The sequence below is a fragment of the Panulirus ornatus genome, chromosome 23 (assembly GCF_036320965.1).
Source record: "Panulirus ornatus isolate Po-2019 chromosome 23, ASM3632096v1, whole genome shotgun sequence".
NCBI classification, from domain to species: domain Eukaryota; kingdom Metazoa; phylum Arthropoda; class Malacostraca; order Decapoda; family Palinuridae; genus Panulirus; species Panulirus ornatus.
The window spans coordinates 6,443,177-6,456,695 of NC_092246.1; the positions used below are offsets into that span (position 1 = coordinate 6,443,177).

The 13,519-nt window shown below is 53.4% G+C and overlaps 1 protein-coding gene across 4 annotated transcripts in view; it reads left to right on the plus strand.

Moving 5' to 3' along the window:
• Window positions 1-13,519, plus strand: part of LOC139756751 (RNA-binding protein 38-like) — a 163,744-nt gene that overhangs the window by 66,091 nt on the left and 84,134 nt on the right. For all 4 annotated transcript variants that reach the window (XM_071676500.1, XM_071676499.1, XM_071676502.1 and 1 more), the window contains exon 2: window positions 3,357-3,498. In XM_071676500.1, the coding sequence (XP_071532601.1) occupies window positions 3,357-3,498 (142 nt within the window). The remainder of the gene's footprint in view (window positions 1-3,356; window positions 3,499-13,519) is intronic.

Here is a 13,519-nt window from a genome sequence, read left to right on the forward strand (position 1 = left end):
TGGTCCTGGATTGCAGTTGGCCACCATGACGGGCTGAGGCCTCCAGCAGCACCCTGGGGGAGGAGGAGCTATGGGGAAAAGGCGTCTGGAACTGACGGTAAGGTGGTGGGGCACCGCCAGACGGAACCAGCAGACTGGGTGAGCAAGACAGGGAGGAAGGTGGAGGGACCGGGCTAGTGTCTGGTGTCTGGCCCCACAGCTTAGGATTACTTGGTCTGCTGCTCACCCGTGGCCCACCTAACCACGCATCCCCTCAGGATCACCTCCAGGGCAGGGCGGGGTGGGGCGCGGGGCGAGGGGGCGCAACCACTGCCCACCCAACCCTTCACTGTCACCCGCGGGGGATCACTACTACCCACCCAACCCCTCACTATCACTCTCGGGTGATCATCACTCCTGCCCACCGACCCACCCAACCCCTCACTATCACTCCTGCCCACCGACCCACCCAACCCCTCATTATCACTCCTGCCCACCGACCCACCCAACCCCTCATTATCACCTCCTGCCCTCCCGTGGACACCCAACCTTCGTCACTATCATCTCTAAAGGGATGACCTCGTCAGAGGTCGAGGGTGATAAGCCCCCGTGTCACCCACAGCGGGCAAGGTCAGGTCACGGTCAGGAGAGACTTCACGTTGAGGAAGGTCGACAGTGCAACAAGGAGGTTGACGGTAATAAAGAGGTTGGAAAGAGGTTGACGGAGGAGGTTTGAGGACAGAAGATGGTTGACAGTGGGGAGAACAGTAGGGTGGGAGTGAACGCTCGTGTGGGGTTGGGTGTTATCAGACGAGAGGAGGAGGGTGAGGAAGTCACTCATACAGACCCACACGAGCGTTCACTCCCACCCTCCTTGTACACTGGCAGGCCCACCACACACCAGCCACACACACACACATGCACAGACCCGCCACCGACCACCCTCTTGTACACTGGCAGGCCCACCACACACCAGCCACACACACACACATGCACAGACCCGCCACCGACCACCCTCCTGTACACTGACAGGCCCACCACACACCAGCCACACACACACAAATACACACACACACACGCACAGTCCCACGACCGACCACCCTCCTTGTACACTGGCAGGCCCACCACACACCAGCCACACACACACACACATGCACAGACCCGCCACCGACCACCCTCCTGTACACTGGCAGGTCCATCACACACCAGCCAGCCACTGGCCGTGTGTGTGTGTGTGTGTCAGTTCCTGCCGCAGGGGTCGTGCGCATCCAGATCCGTTCGCCTCAGCGCTTTAGGTTACGGGGGCCGCCATCCCCACAAACACTTGCAGCCACCGCGTTCGCTTAGCGCCGTCTCCTGTTACCGGCAGCGTAACGCGACGCGCCGCTGCTTACGGTGGCGACCCGCTGCTCTGGCAGTCTCCAGTGGCGGCCTGATGTGCAGTGGGGGGTGGGGTGAGGGTGGAATCTGCAGTGGGGAGGGTTGTGAATCTGCAGTGGAGGGTTGTGAACCAGTAGTGGGGGGTTGTGAATGGGAAGTGGGGTTGTGAATTTCCAGTGGAGGGGTTGTGAGCCTCTAGTGGAGGGGTTGTGAGTCTCCAGTGAAGGGGTGGTGTGTCTAGAGCTGAAAGTTAGCTTTGGTGTTGTAATAAAACGATCCTTGTTGACAGTCGTTCCTGGTGTGTGTGTGTGTGTGTGTGTGTGTGTGTGTGTGTGTGTGTGTGTGTTGTACCCTCTGGGTTGATGAGATCCTTGACCTTCCTCCCTCCTGACCGAGGTATCCTGGTGGTATGCAGTTTAGTTAACAGTGTTGTGTTAGTGAAGGTATCCGGTAGGATTTCAGCTTCATAGACTTTACAGTGTATATATTGTTGGGTGTTGTATGGGTGGGTTGGGTATTGTATGGGTGGGTCGAGTGTTGTATGGATGGGGTTAGGTATTGCACGAGTGGGGTTAGGTGTTGTACGGGTAGGTTGGGTGTTGTATGGGTGGGTTGGGTGTTGTATGGGTGGGTTGGGTGTTGTATGGGTGGGGTTTGGTGTTGTACGGGTAGGTTGGGTGTTGTATGTGTGGGTTGGGTGTTGTATGGATAGGGTTCGATGTTGTATAGGTGGGTCAGGTGTTGTATGGATAGGGTTCGGTGTTGTATGGGTAGGGTTCGGTGTTCTATGGGTAGGGTTCGGTGTTGTATGGGTGGGTTGGGTGTTGTATGGGTGGGGGGTCAGGTGTTGTATGGGTGGGTTGTGTTTGTATTGAGGCCCAACCCCAGAGGGGTGACGCGTGAGTGAGATCCCACCTCTCCCCTCCCCTCGTCCCACACAAACAATAAACACAAACAGTAAACAGGTATCACAAACACACACACACACACACACACACAGTTGTTATCCTGTAGTGGCGTCTATCTATATAACTTGGTGGCATGAGACATTCCTGTTGTAATCTTTTTGTGATTGTGAGAGATGTTGTTGTTGATCAAATTTGTGTGTGCCTGCAATGGACCGCCTAGTGTTGCCAAGTGTGGTTTTCTTCCCACCTCAGTAATATCTGTAGTCATGCTACTTTTAGCTCACAGTCTTCCCCTAGCTGTTCATGCGGCTTCCGTGCATCTTTTATGTACTTGTATTTCACTAGTCTTATCCGTTTGATGGAGTACCAAACTGTGATTTTTTTTTCTTCCTTATCTGTGTGTAGTGATGGCAACACTGTTAAAGGATCACTAAAGGGGGGGGGGGGGGGAATGTTACTACATTAATAATCGTAAAGGAATGTTGTGGTTGTGAGGCAGGGTTGTAACTCCGCCAGACTTACACAACTATAAGTTATAAACTTCACCAACCACAGCAGGAGCAGCAGCAGGAGCAGTACATGTATACAAGATGTTTTCTATATGATGTCCTCTTCCCCCACCTCTTATACTCTTGTTAACCTCCTCAGCACGACGGTACGACCTCAGAGCACGACGGTACGACCTCTTAACACGACGGTACGACCTCTGAGCAAGACGGTAGGACCTCTGAGCACGATGGTACGACCTCTGAGCACGATGGTACGATCGTACAGTACGACCCTCGGGTATCATAACCAAGTATTTGACGAACCATCAAGTCTAAGGGTCGTACCGTCGTGATCAAGGGTCGTACCGCCATGCTCAAGGGTCGTACCGCCATGCACAAGGGTCATACCCTTGCTCAAGGGTCATACCGTCGTGCTCAAGGGTCCTACCCATGTGTTCAAGGGTTCTACCCTTGTGCTCGAGGGGGTTACGTAATATAAAACCTAAAAACTCTCTTTTTTTTTATATATATATTTCCCATTTTGGCATTGATGTATATGGCGTCTGTACTAACGTTTGTGGATCTTCCTTCCCATGGGCAGGTGACCATGGCGGACAAGACGGGCGCGGAGCGGGCCATCAAGGAACCCAACCCGGTCATCGACGGACGCAAGGCTAATGTTAACCTGGCGTACTTGGGCGCCAAGCCCCGGGGTCCGGTCGCATGTGAGGACGCCCTCTACGGTTGGTTCCTGCCGGCGCTCTGTTTTCACTGACGCCACCCAGCCACGGCGCCTCCGTCACCCGTGTCTCCCTCTCCAACCTCACGCCTCGCGCTGGTCTCTAGTTACATATGTCTGCTCACCTGATTCCTTGTTCCGTGGGTCTCTTCCCCTTGGTTTCTCGTTCCATAGTTGTGTTCCTACCTGCTGCTCCCTCGGCTGTCTCCTATGTACATGAGCCTTGTTCGTCGGCCCCTCGGTCTGGCACCATCTTCCTGGCCTCCTTCGTGTGCTACTCCCTACTCTTACTGCCTCTCCCTCGTCTTCTTCACTCCAATCACTCGTGCCTGTTATTCCCGCCATCATCTTGTACTGTTCCTGATCCTGGCTTCCGTGCGGACTCCTTCATCTCCTGGATTCCCTCCCCCTCACTCGACCTGTGCTGGTGTCGTCCTGTGGTGTGAGGTTTGCCTTATGTAAGTCTTTATTTACCTGTCGCATGTGTCCATCTCACGCTCTCTACCCCCTCACAACCCCTCTTGTGTTTGCCTTTGTCGGGTATTCGTGCTTCTTACTGGATGTGTTTACAACCGTCTTCTGTCAGTATTTTGTTATATTCTGCTGTTGTCTGTGACATCATCTCTCTACTGATAACCTGTTGTATAGGCCTACTGCTGTCTGTCCTTACGACTATATTGTCCCTGATACCTTGCTGTATAGGCCTACTGCTGTCTGTCTTACGACTATGTTGTCCTGATGCCTTACTGTATAGGCCTACTGCTGTCTGTCCTTACGACCTTATTGTCCTGATGCCTTACTGTATAGGCCTACTGCTGTCTGTCTTTACGACTATGTTGTCCTGATACCTTGCTGTATAGGCCTACTGCTGTCTGTCCTTACGACTATGTTGTCCTGCTATCTTCCTGATTGTCCCTCTGTCCCTTTTTACCCTACAGTGGCGGCCGAGCGCGGAGGATGGAGCCGGGGTTACTCATTCAACACCAGACCCTGGCCTCAGACTACCATGTTAAAGTGTCTCTCAAGTTCAGCTTTGCCAGTTGTGTGTATGTCACGAGGGAAGGTCCGGACTGAGCCTTCGTACTCTGCGCTAAACAGAGACGCCGTGGCACCATGATATAAATAACGTCAACTGATGTGTGATCACCTGTGTAGCTTTGCATTACCCACTACAGGCAGGAAGGTCCATGTGTGTGTGTGTGTGTGTGTAAGGTAAAGTGAGGCATAACCTCTCCCTAGGTGGACTGCGTTGGTCATGTCTATGTGGTCCCTTCCTTCCTTCCCCCAAGAGGTAAATGTATCCTGTAGAAGACGTTATTTCTATTATGGTTACTAACCATTGCTTACATAGTTGGTGTGAATATTGCCGTGTACTTCCGCAAGTGAGGGTGGTGTGAAGTGGACACTTGACTTGTGGCACGACGGTAACGACCCTGGAACACGACGGTAAGTCTCTTGAAGACGACGGTACGACTCTTGAACACGACGGTACGACCCTGGAACACGACGGTACGATCCTTGAACACGACGGTACGACTCTTGAATACAACGGTACGACTCTCGAATACAACGGTACTACCCTTGGAACAGGACGGTACGACCTTGGAACACGACTCTACTACGACCTTTTGGGAGTGTTGGGCTGATCCTTGAGCTGTTCCTTCGCAGGTCAGGTCAGAGGTCGGGCCAGGCTGGGACAGCTCGTGTGATCCTAGCCTGTCAGGAGGTTATAACCCCATGATATCAATATTGTCAGGGTTGTCAATATTGGTGTGTGTGTGTGTGTGTGTGTGTGTGTGTGTGTGTGTGTGTGTGTGTGTGTGTGTGTGTGTGTTGCGCCTCCTGACGGGGATGGAGACCCACACTTCAGGTCGGCTGTCGCTGTCATGTGTGAGGCCATGACAGTGCCTTTCGTGCACCACACGACCACGTATGCCCTGCGTGTCGGAGGTGACTAAAAGGGGAGGGAGCGGGAGGGTTGGAAATCCTCCCCTCTCATTTTGAATTTTCCAAATGAAAAGGAACAGAGAAGAGGGCCAAGTGAGGATATTCCCTCTAAGGCTCAGTCCTCTGTTCCCAAATCACAAGGTAGCACGTGGAACACACAAAGAAATGGCATTCGCTCGCGTCCACCCTCTTACTGTCATGCATAATGCATGGATCTGAGGTCACAGGTGAGTCGTACACATAAGTGTGAACAGTTCATAGGAATCATCATGACTTCGGATGCCACATGGCCATGTTGGGTAGTGGGTTCGAGAGCACCTGCCGGGAGGGTAGCTATAGATCCTGGTGCTAGAATCAATACCAAAGGGATAGAAAGAGAAGGATAGAAAAGGAGGGCAAAAATTTATATATAAATGTTTAACAATTAAGTATCGTGAAGTGTGGCATGATCTCTGGATCATCCTTGTGAGGTTGGAGGTGGAGCAGATGTGTGGAGCTGGCGGCCAGGGTGGTGGGTGGGTAGGGTTGGCGGGCCTCGCGTGTCCGCCAATCGTGATCCCCTCAGCCAAACTGCCTCACCAAATTGAAACATGATTTTCCCGAACATTGGCGCGTGCACTCGCGAGTGGCGGTAAGTGGAGGAGGCGGGCCTGGGGCTGGAGTTGGCTCCTGCAGGAGGAGGAGGCGGGGGCCTGGCGCTGGGGTTGGCTCCTGCAGGAGGAGGAGGGGGTCGTCACCAGGGAAGCATTATTCACTACACGTACATGACTTGTGTCCGGCTGGCAGGCAAGTGCCCCTGACATATAGGCTGGTCAGGTTCATGATGTATGTGTGTGTGTACCTACCTACCTACCTGCATACCTACTTGCCTACCTACCTACCTACCTACCTGTATACCTACCCACTTACCTTCCTACCTACCTACCTACCTACCTACCTTCCTGCCTGCCTACCTTCCTACCTGCCTACCTACCTGCATACCTACCTGCCTACCTACCTACCTACCTACCTACCTACCTGCATATCTACCTACCTACCTAGCAACACACCAGCCAAACCTCCTCACTCCCTGCCTACATTACAGTGGACCATGGGATCTGGTACTCGCGTCAGTGTGCCAAGACTCAGGTGTATAAGGGATCTCGTCCCATTGGTCCAGCTACTGTGTCATTGGGAATGACCTCCTCTTATTGGTCCAGCTATAGTGTGCTGGTAATAACCTCCCTCCTATTGGTCCAGTGATAGTGTGTTGGGAATATCCTCCTTCTCCTCCTCCTCCTATTGGTCCAGTTATAGTGAACGTGTAATAACATCCTCCTATTGGTCCAGTTATAGTGAACGTGTAATAACATCCTCCTATTGGTCCAGTTATAGTGAACGTGTAATAACATCCTCCTATTGGTCCAGTTATAGTGAACGTGTAATAACATCCTCCTATTGGTCCAGTTATAGTGAACGTGTAATAACATCCTCCTATTGGTCCAGTTATAGTGAACGTGTAATAACATCCTTCTATTGGTCCAGTTATAGTGAACGTGTAATAACATCCTCCTATTGGTCCAGTTATAGTGAACGTGTAATAACATCCTCCTATTGGTCCAGTTATAGTGAACGTGTAATAACATCCTCCTATTGGTCCAGTTATAGTGAACGTGTAATAACATCCTCCTATTGGTCCAGTTATAGTGAATGTGGAGTAACCATTCGCTGTTGATCGGACGGTGAGGATCGCGACAATGTTGTTCTTTATGCAGATTCTTTGTACGAGTTGACGTACAATATTACGACACCGGTGTGTGGGCCAGTCAGTAGGTGGCTCCCTCCCTCCCCCCTTACTCTCGCTATTGATAATTCTCGCAAAAAATCGCAACATTTCTGATGTTTGGAGAGACTTGGGGGTTGGGCAGCGGGGAGGGGGAGGCTGTAGTCAAAGCAGTAGCTCCTTGAGCACGATGGTGCGATCCTTGAGTACGACGCTACGATCCTTTGGTACGATGGTGCGATCGTTTGAGCACGACGGTACGATCCTTGAGTTCGACGGTACGATCCTTTAGTACGACGGTGCGATCGTTGAGTACGACGGTACGATCCTTGAGTAGTACGGTGCGATCCTTGAGCACGACGGTACGATCCTTGAGCACGACTGCGATCCTTGAGCACGACGTATTTGACCTGCTTCCTTAACTAGGAGGTCAGGCCAAAGAGAAGGTTATCATACCCAAGGGTCGTACCGTCGTGCTCACGGGTCGTACCGTCGTGATCATGGGTCGTACCGTCGTGCTCAAGGATCGCACAGTCGCGTCCAAGCATTGTACCGTCGTACTCAAAAGATCGTACCGTCGTACTCAAAAGATCGTACCGTCGTACTCAAAAGATTGCACCGTCGCACTCAAGGGCGGGATAAGGCATTTGCATAGTGGATCGTATGATGATGAAGGCATATACAGAGATGGAGGGATACACAGTGATGGAAGGAGATACGAGGATGGAGGAATATACAGTGATGTTGGAACATGCAGCGATGGAGGGAAATCCATTGATGGAGGAATATACGGTGGTAGAGGGAGATACGGTGTTGGAGGAATATACAATGACGGAGGAATATACGTTGATGGAGGAGTATCAAGGATCCCCCTCACCTCACCCTCCTCATATCATGAGGTCCAGGTGGCGGTGTTGCTGGGCTCTGCCCACGTCGCTAACCTCAGCTTGTCTGGCCCACTTCCTGTGAAAGGTGTCTTTGATTGTCTCTGTTCTCTCCTTCTGTCTCCTTTGATTGTCTCTGTTCTCTCCTTCTATCTCCTTTGATTGCCTCTGTTCTCTCCTTCTATCTCCTTTTCTTCGTGTCCCTCACCCCACTCATATTCTCTAATCTCCTTCTTATCTCACTCTTTTGTATTCCCCTTGACAGATCTTCCATTTCCCCTTCCATCTCTCTACTCGTTTATCACTCCCTCTCTCCACTCCTCCTCCCTTCCCACCAGGTGTCGCTCTCCTCCACCAGATCGCTCTTACCGCCACCAGGTACTACATGGCCACACAGGTCTCCGGGAAGCCCTTGTCCGCGCACTGCCGTCTTCACACATTGTACTGGTCTTGCCCACCACCCACTCACCCACCCACCCGCTCCAGCTTTCGTTTCACCCTCCGCCAGGTGGAGGGGGCAGGTGTGGGGAGGCTGGTTGTGGCAGCGACCAACTGAAAGTCGTTTTCGGAGAGGAAGACCCTTGAGGAACGGTGGCCATTGAGGCAGGGCACTCGGGAGGCCCCTGCGAATAAAGCAGGCGCGGCGGAGTGGTGGGTGTTAGTGGCGTGGGAAGGGGGGGTTAGGGGCAGTCACTGGCATAGCTCAGGTGTCAAGGTGTGTGTGTGAACACCTGTCCACCGGAAGACAGGTGTTCACAGATAAACTCTTGCACCACTTGCTAGAGGTGAGGGTGAGTCCTGCCACTGTCCCCGACTGGGCATGATGTTTTCCGTTGTGGTCTGTATGATGGTCGTGAGGGGCGCCCGCGTACCACACCCTCGTACCCCCCCTCCCTCATGATGGTCTTCAGGCGCGGCTTCCGTGATGGTCTTCAAGCGTGGCATCCAGAGTGGTGGTCAGGTGTGGACGCGAGCGTAGCAGCCCCAGGTGTGGTGTGGTGCCGGATGTCTGGACACGTGGCTCCGGCCCACAGGACCTGCGTCGTGTGGGAACACTGACAGCTGTACGGCCCGCATCACCTTGTGGTCGAGTGTGCCTAGCCTGAGGTGAGGCAGGTGTGCACACACACACACACACACACACACACACACACACACACACACACACACACACACACACCTGTGCCACGTTATGGCTGGGTGTTGGTGTGGGTTGAGGATGGTGTGGGTGGGGGTGAGGATGGTGTGGGTGTGGGCTGCGGCCTCTTCCATGGAGATCTCTTTCCCTCTGGTTCCCTCAAGGCATGACCTGCTGACCTTAAACTGCTAGTATGACGATAATATAACCCGTCCCTCAGGGCCACTTGCTGCCCTCACACTGGTAGTATGACGGTAATATAACCCGTCCCTCAGGGCCACATACTGCCCTCACACTGGCGGTATGACGGTATTATAACCCATCCCTGAGGGCCACTTGCTGCCCTCACGCTGTTGGTATGACGGTAATATAACCCATCCCTGAGGGCCACTTGCTGCCCCGTATTCCAGTGTTGGGGAGAGGTAATTCCTCCCCCGGGGGTCGGCCACACTCACCGCCGACGTGTGTACACAGCAGCCGTTCGCTGGGGCGCCACCGGTCGATGGCGACGCGAGACGCGTCCTCTCGCGATGTTCCGCGTCCGCGCTCCGTGGTAATGATATTCCCCACTTCCCCCACACACCCTTTATCTCGCTGACCCTGGCGACCTGTCGTGCCCCATCCCGTTTCTCGTGTTGGTATTCCTACCTCGGCCCTGGTCGTGCATAAGGTGGCCCTGGGTTTTCGCCTCCAGTGGGTCATTATCGCTCCAATTTACACCGTGTTTTACCGTGCTTATGATCGCATCACTTCCGTGCTTTCGGGTAGTTACTTTTAGACTTTGTGTAAGCAAATTGTCTCTTGTGTTACTGCTGATGGAGTGATGGAGGAGGGTCTTGCCTTAGGGTTTGATGGCGTGGATATGTGATTTTTCTCGTTGTGTTGAAGGCTCCAGTCACGGACACAAGTCCACAGCAAGGCCAAGCCTTCATTGAAATATAGAGAGAATTAGGAAACGGAAAAAGAAGAGACAATGGGAAGGTATTTACGGACTTTGGTGGAAGAGAAAGCCATGTATTTTGAAAGGTTCCAGGTCATATGAGAGGAGTTGAGAGTTCCAAAGCTTCGACGTGAAAGGGAAAGAAGCAGATGTGGGCGTTGTGTTTGTGGTCGCCAGGCAGCCAGTGATTGGTCTGTGTTTGCGTGGTGGGCGTCTATGTTACGTTTGCTGGTCAGAGATTGGACGACTCGACAGGTGGGGGAGGTGGGGCTCCTCCTGCAGCACTGCAATCAGAAGCTGGCTCCTTTGGAGTGCAGAGTTGCACGTCAGGTTTGGACTCCCGCTCGCCCACTGAAAGTGATGGTACACCTCGCCAGAGGCGACTCTTCACAAGCAGACGGAGAAGGAACGAGCAAATGAGGACTTTATCCGTCTGTTTTTTTGGCGCTTTTCGCAAACGCGGGAAACGGCGAGCAATGGTTGGTGTTAGGTGGGTGAGATAGGGTGGATTAGGTGGGTGGGGGTGAGGATGGTTTGGGTGAGGGTGAAGATGGTGTAGGTGGGGGTGAGGATGGTTTGGGTGTGGGTGAGGGTGAAGATGGTGTAGGTAGGGGGTGAGGCTGGTGGGTGGGGGACGAGGATGGTGTGGGTAGGGGGTAGGGATGGTGTGGGCAGGGGGTGGGGATGGTGTGGGCAGGGATGATGTGGGCAGGGGGTGGGGATAGTGTGGGTTCCATGCGTTCCCCAGATAAATATAGCCATTGGTTCCCCTGCCACACACAAGACCCTGTCGCTCCTGCCGTCTTGCCTGACCTTCTGCAGCTCAACGCTGGCGTGGCCTCGCTACCTGCCCACACCTTGGCCCCACGCCCTCGCTGGCCTGAGTTCGCAGCTTGGCCCGTGCGTCGTGGATGTCGTGGCCGACCTGACCTGACGGTGGTTCTCGTTGTGGCGCGTGTAGGTCCTCCTCCTCCTCCTCCTCGTAGTCCCGATCATCTCCGGGATGACACGTGTTCACGCGCCACCTCGGGGGATGTACGTGGCCTTCGCTCAGCTGGTCACGAGCTGGGTGAGGTGATGGGTGGCGAGCCGTGACGCCAACAGTCCCATACCGGGGGGTGTTGGGTAGGAGGGAGGGGTCGGGTGCGCTCCGTGCTAGTGGCTGGCGCGGGGTGGAATATGTGACGGTGGACGGAGGCAGTGGAGGGGTGGACGGTGAGGGGCGGGGAGTCATTTGGTACGAGAGGGAGGGGAGGAGGGAGGGAGGGAGGGAAGTGACATTGGCCTGTGTGTGTGTGTGTGTGTGTGTGTGTGACCTGGCACTGGGGGTAGAGAGGAGAGGGGGTGGGGGAGGAACTGATTCTAGAAGGGGACTGGCGAGGGAGGGACGAAGTGCCGCTTGGTGGCCAGGGAACTGAGCGGCTCCTCTCCCGGAGCCGCCGCAGCTCTGGAGATCTCTCGTGTCTTGTGTTGCATCAGGAAACCAAATGTACAAATATCCCGAAGAGGGAATGTCGGCCGATATGATATGATATGATTTGTTGTGGCGTCGTCGCCCGTCCGTACGTGTGGACGCTGGAGACCCGTGGCTGGCGCGTCCCCCAGGGGCGCCAGACTGGACGGCCCTCACGACATCACGTCCCCCTGGTGTCCTGTAACATCTTGTACGTCGGGTTTTTCCCTCAGTGATCAGAGGATGAGGAGCGTGGTGGTGAGGCAGCGTCCAACGCTTCTTATCACCGAGACTTTTATGAAAAATACATGGCCTTATCTGCTGATAGGCTGTGAGGAGGAACGGGTGACTCACTCCGGTAAAGTGAGATAACAGGGTCTTTAGTATGGCGTTCATGTGCAACTGCTGTGCTCATGACTTTAAACTTTGTTTTTTTTTATTATGATAACTGGACGCTGAAGAAGATGTATATGTATATGTATATCTTTCTCCTAATGAGAAGTCGAGCAGCAGTGAATGGGAGATGATAATAGGATATGTACGAGTTATGACAGGTGTTAGGAGGTGATGAGATGGTAGGATATGTACGAGTTATGACAGGTGTTAGGAGGTGATGAGATGGTAGGATATGACAGGTGTTATGATGTGATGAGATGATAGGATATGTACGAGTTATGACAGGTGTTAGGAGCAGATGGCTCCTCAGAGGAGTCGAGGGAGGGAGGGAGAGAGGGAGTGACTCCCTTCCTCTCTCTCCCTCAGCCACACGTGAACACAAGGTCCCTCCTCACGACCATGTGGAGAACAGAACAGCTGTTCGTGTGGCTGTGTCAACTGGAGTTCCACCCACGAGTAACAAGGAGTAACTATCGGACAAGCTTGATTACCATGATTAGCGGAGGGGGAGAAAGATTTAAGCTTTTAGCTTGGGCAAGAGAGCCGGGTAGCCGTGAGGACAGCAGCTTGAGGGAGAGAAGCAACAGTCCTGGTGGCAGTAGCGTACCAATGGTAGTGGTCAGTACACAATACTGTGTCAAGCCAGCAGCAGTAACGTTAGAAGTGACAGCAGGACAAGCAGCAGTCACGTTAGTAGTGACAACAACAGCACTAGCAGCAGTAACGTTAGAAGCAGCAACAGCAGGAGCAGTTACGGTAGCAGCAGCAGCAGCAGCATCACCTGGGATTCACAGCAACAGCAGTGGCATCTCCCAGGAGCCAGAGGAGATAAGGGTAGGCTGATGGCCCTGATGATGAGACTACCTTATCTCCGGGTGGCCAAGATAACCTGTGGTCGACACCCCCAAACCACCACCCCTCCGCTTCCTAGGAAATGTCGTATGTGCCCCATGGTGAGGGATGTGTGTGTGTCCACCCCTCCGCTTCCTAAGAAATGTCGTATGTGCCCCATGGTGAGGGATGTGTGTGTGGGGGTGAGGGATGGGGGTGTGTTAGTGCCGGGAGACGAGAGAAACACCCACCCATCCCTCTCCCCCTTCCGTCCTACACACACACACACACACACACACACACACACACACACACACACACACACACACACACACACTCTCTCTCTCTCTCTCTCTCTCTCTCTCTCTCTCTCTCTCTCTCTCTCTCTCTCTCTCTCTCTCTCTCTCTCTCTCTCTCTCTCTCTCTCTCTCACACCAGCGACATGACCCCTGGAGCAGGAAGGTACGACCTTGAATGGCGTGTACCGTCTTGACCTGACCTTCCTTAAGGTCAAGACTCAGTCGAAGGTGCCATACCCAAGGGTCATATATCGTTATATTGAACCTGGGATTAACATCCCTATTGGAGGGAGGAAGTCACGAGGGAGTCCATATATACAAGGGATACATGGCAGGGACAAGTACTAGCAGGTGACCTGACCTGACCGGCCATCT